Source organism: Trichosurus vulpecula, chromosome X, assembly GCF_011100635.1.
Source record: "Trichosurus vulpecula isolate mTriVul1 chromosome X, mTriVul1.pri, whole genome shotgun sequence".
NCBI classification, from domain to species: Eukaryota; Metazoa; Chordata; class Mammalia; order Diprotodontia; family Phalangeridae; genus Trichosurus; species Trichosurus vulpecula.
Genome location: NC_050582.1, coordinates 36,947,505 through 36,948,955, shown reverse-complemented (window position 1 = coordinate 36,948,955; position 1,451 = coordinate 36,947,505). Strand labels below are relative to the sequence as shown.

The 1,451-nt window shown below is 39.5% G+C and overlaps 1 protein-coding gene across 1 annotated transcript; it reads left to right on the top strand.

Annotated features, from left to right (window-relative positions):
• Window positions 1-848: 848 nt before the first annotated feature.
• On the top strand, window positions 849-1,251 carry LOC118832876 (60S acidic ribosomal protein P1-like). The gene has a single exon (XM_036740258.1). It carries the CDS (start codon window positions 887-889, stop codon window positions 1,232-1,234), a length of 348 nt encoding a protein of 115 aa, XP_036596153.1. The 5' UTR covers window positions 849-886; the 3' UTR covers window positions 1,235-1,251.
• The last annotated feature ends 200 nt before the right edge of the window (window positions 1,252-1,451 follow it).

Below are 1,451 nucleotides of genomic sequence, written 5' to 3'. Positions count from 1 at the left end.
TTAGGCAAGTGGAAGCTAATGATTACATAAAACATCCAGAAAAAATAAAGCAAAATCAAAAGGACAAAAAATAGAAGAAAATGTGAACTATCTCATTGGGAAAACAAGTGATCTGGAAAACGGATCCAGAAGAGATCATTTAAGAATTAATGGACTACCTGAACCACATGATAAAAAAAGAGCCTAGACATCATCTTTCAAGAAATTATAAAGAAAACTGTCATCCTAGAACATCCTAGTGTAAAATACAAATTAAAAGAATCCACCATCTGAAAGAGGTCTCCAAATGAAAACTCCCACGAATATTATAGTCAAATTCCAGAGCTCTCATGTCAAGAAGAAAATATTGCAAGCAATCAGAAAGAAACCATTCAAATATTGTGGATCCATAGTCAAGTAACACAAGATTTAGCAGCTTCTACTTTAAAGGACTAAAGAACTTGGAATATGCTATTCCAGAGGGCAAAGGAGCTAGACTTACAACCAGGAATCACCTACTCGGCAAAACTGGGTATAATCCTTCAAGGGAAAATGTAGATATTCATTGAAATAGAGGACTTTCAAGCATTCCTATTGAAAAGATCTGAGCTGCATAGAAAATGTGACTTTCAAATACAAGACTCAAAAGAAGCATAAAAAGTGAAACAGGAGAGAGAAACCATAAGTTATTCAATAAGGTTAAACTGTTTACATACCTACATGGGAAGACACATAACTCCTGAGAGCTTTATCACTATTAGGACAATTAGAAAGAGTATACATACCTCTTTAGTTGTCTGTAAGGTGCTCGGTTCTTCTTCGGAAGCTAAGGCCGAGTTGGGGTGACCCGTCACTTCAGCCGGCAACTAGCACCACTACAAACAAGTCTCCTCGTCCATCCGCTGAAATGGCTGTCTCCGAGCTCGCTTGCATCTACTCCGCCCTCATCCTTCACGACGATGAGGTTATGGTCATGGAGGAGAAAATCAATGCCCTCATTAAAGCAGCAGGTGTAAATGTTGAACCATTCTGGCCTGGATTATTTGCAAATGCCCTGTCCAATGTAAACATTGCAAGCCTCATCTGCAATGTAGGAGTTGGTGGACCTGCCCCAGCAGCTGGTGGTGCTGCCCCTGCTGGAGGGGCTGCTCCTGCTAGCACAGCTGCCCCAGCTGAGGAGAAGAAGAAAGAGGAAGCAAAAAAAGAAGAATCCGAGGAGTCCGATGATGACATGGGCTTTGGTCTGTTTGACTAGATATTTTTTGTAACATTAAATAAAAAGCTTGACTCAACTAAAAAAAAAGAAAGAAAGAGTATACATAGACAGAAGGTACAGGTGTGAGTTAACTATGATGATAAGATATCCAAAAAGAAAAATTAAAAGGTTAGAAAGAGGGATGCACTGGGAGAAGGGGAAAGGGAGTGGTAGAATAGGGGAAATTATCTCATATAAAAAAGGTGCAAAAGAGCTT

Excerpts from the sequence above, each read along its gene's own strand:
- LOC118832876 (XM_036740258.1), top strand. The coding sequence starts at position 887 with ATGGCTGTCTCCGAGCTCGCTTGCATCTACTCCGCCCTCATCCTTCAC.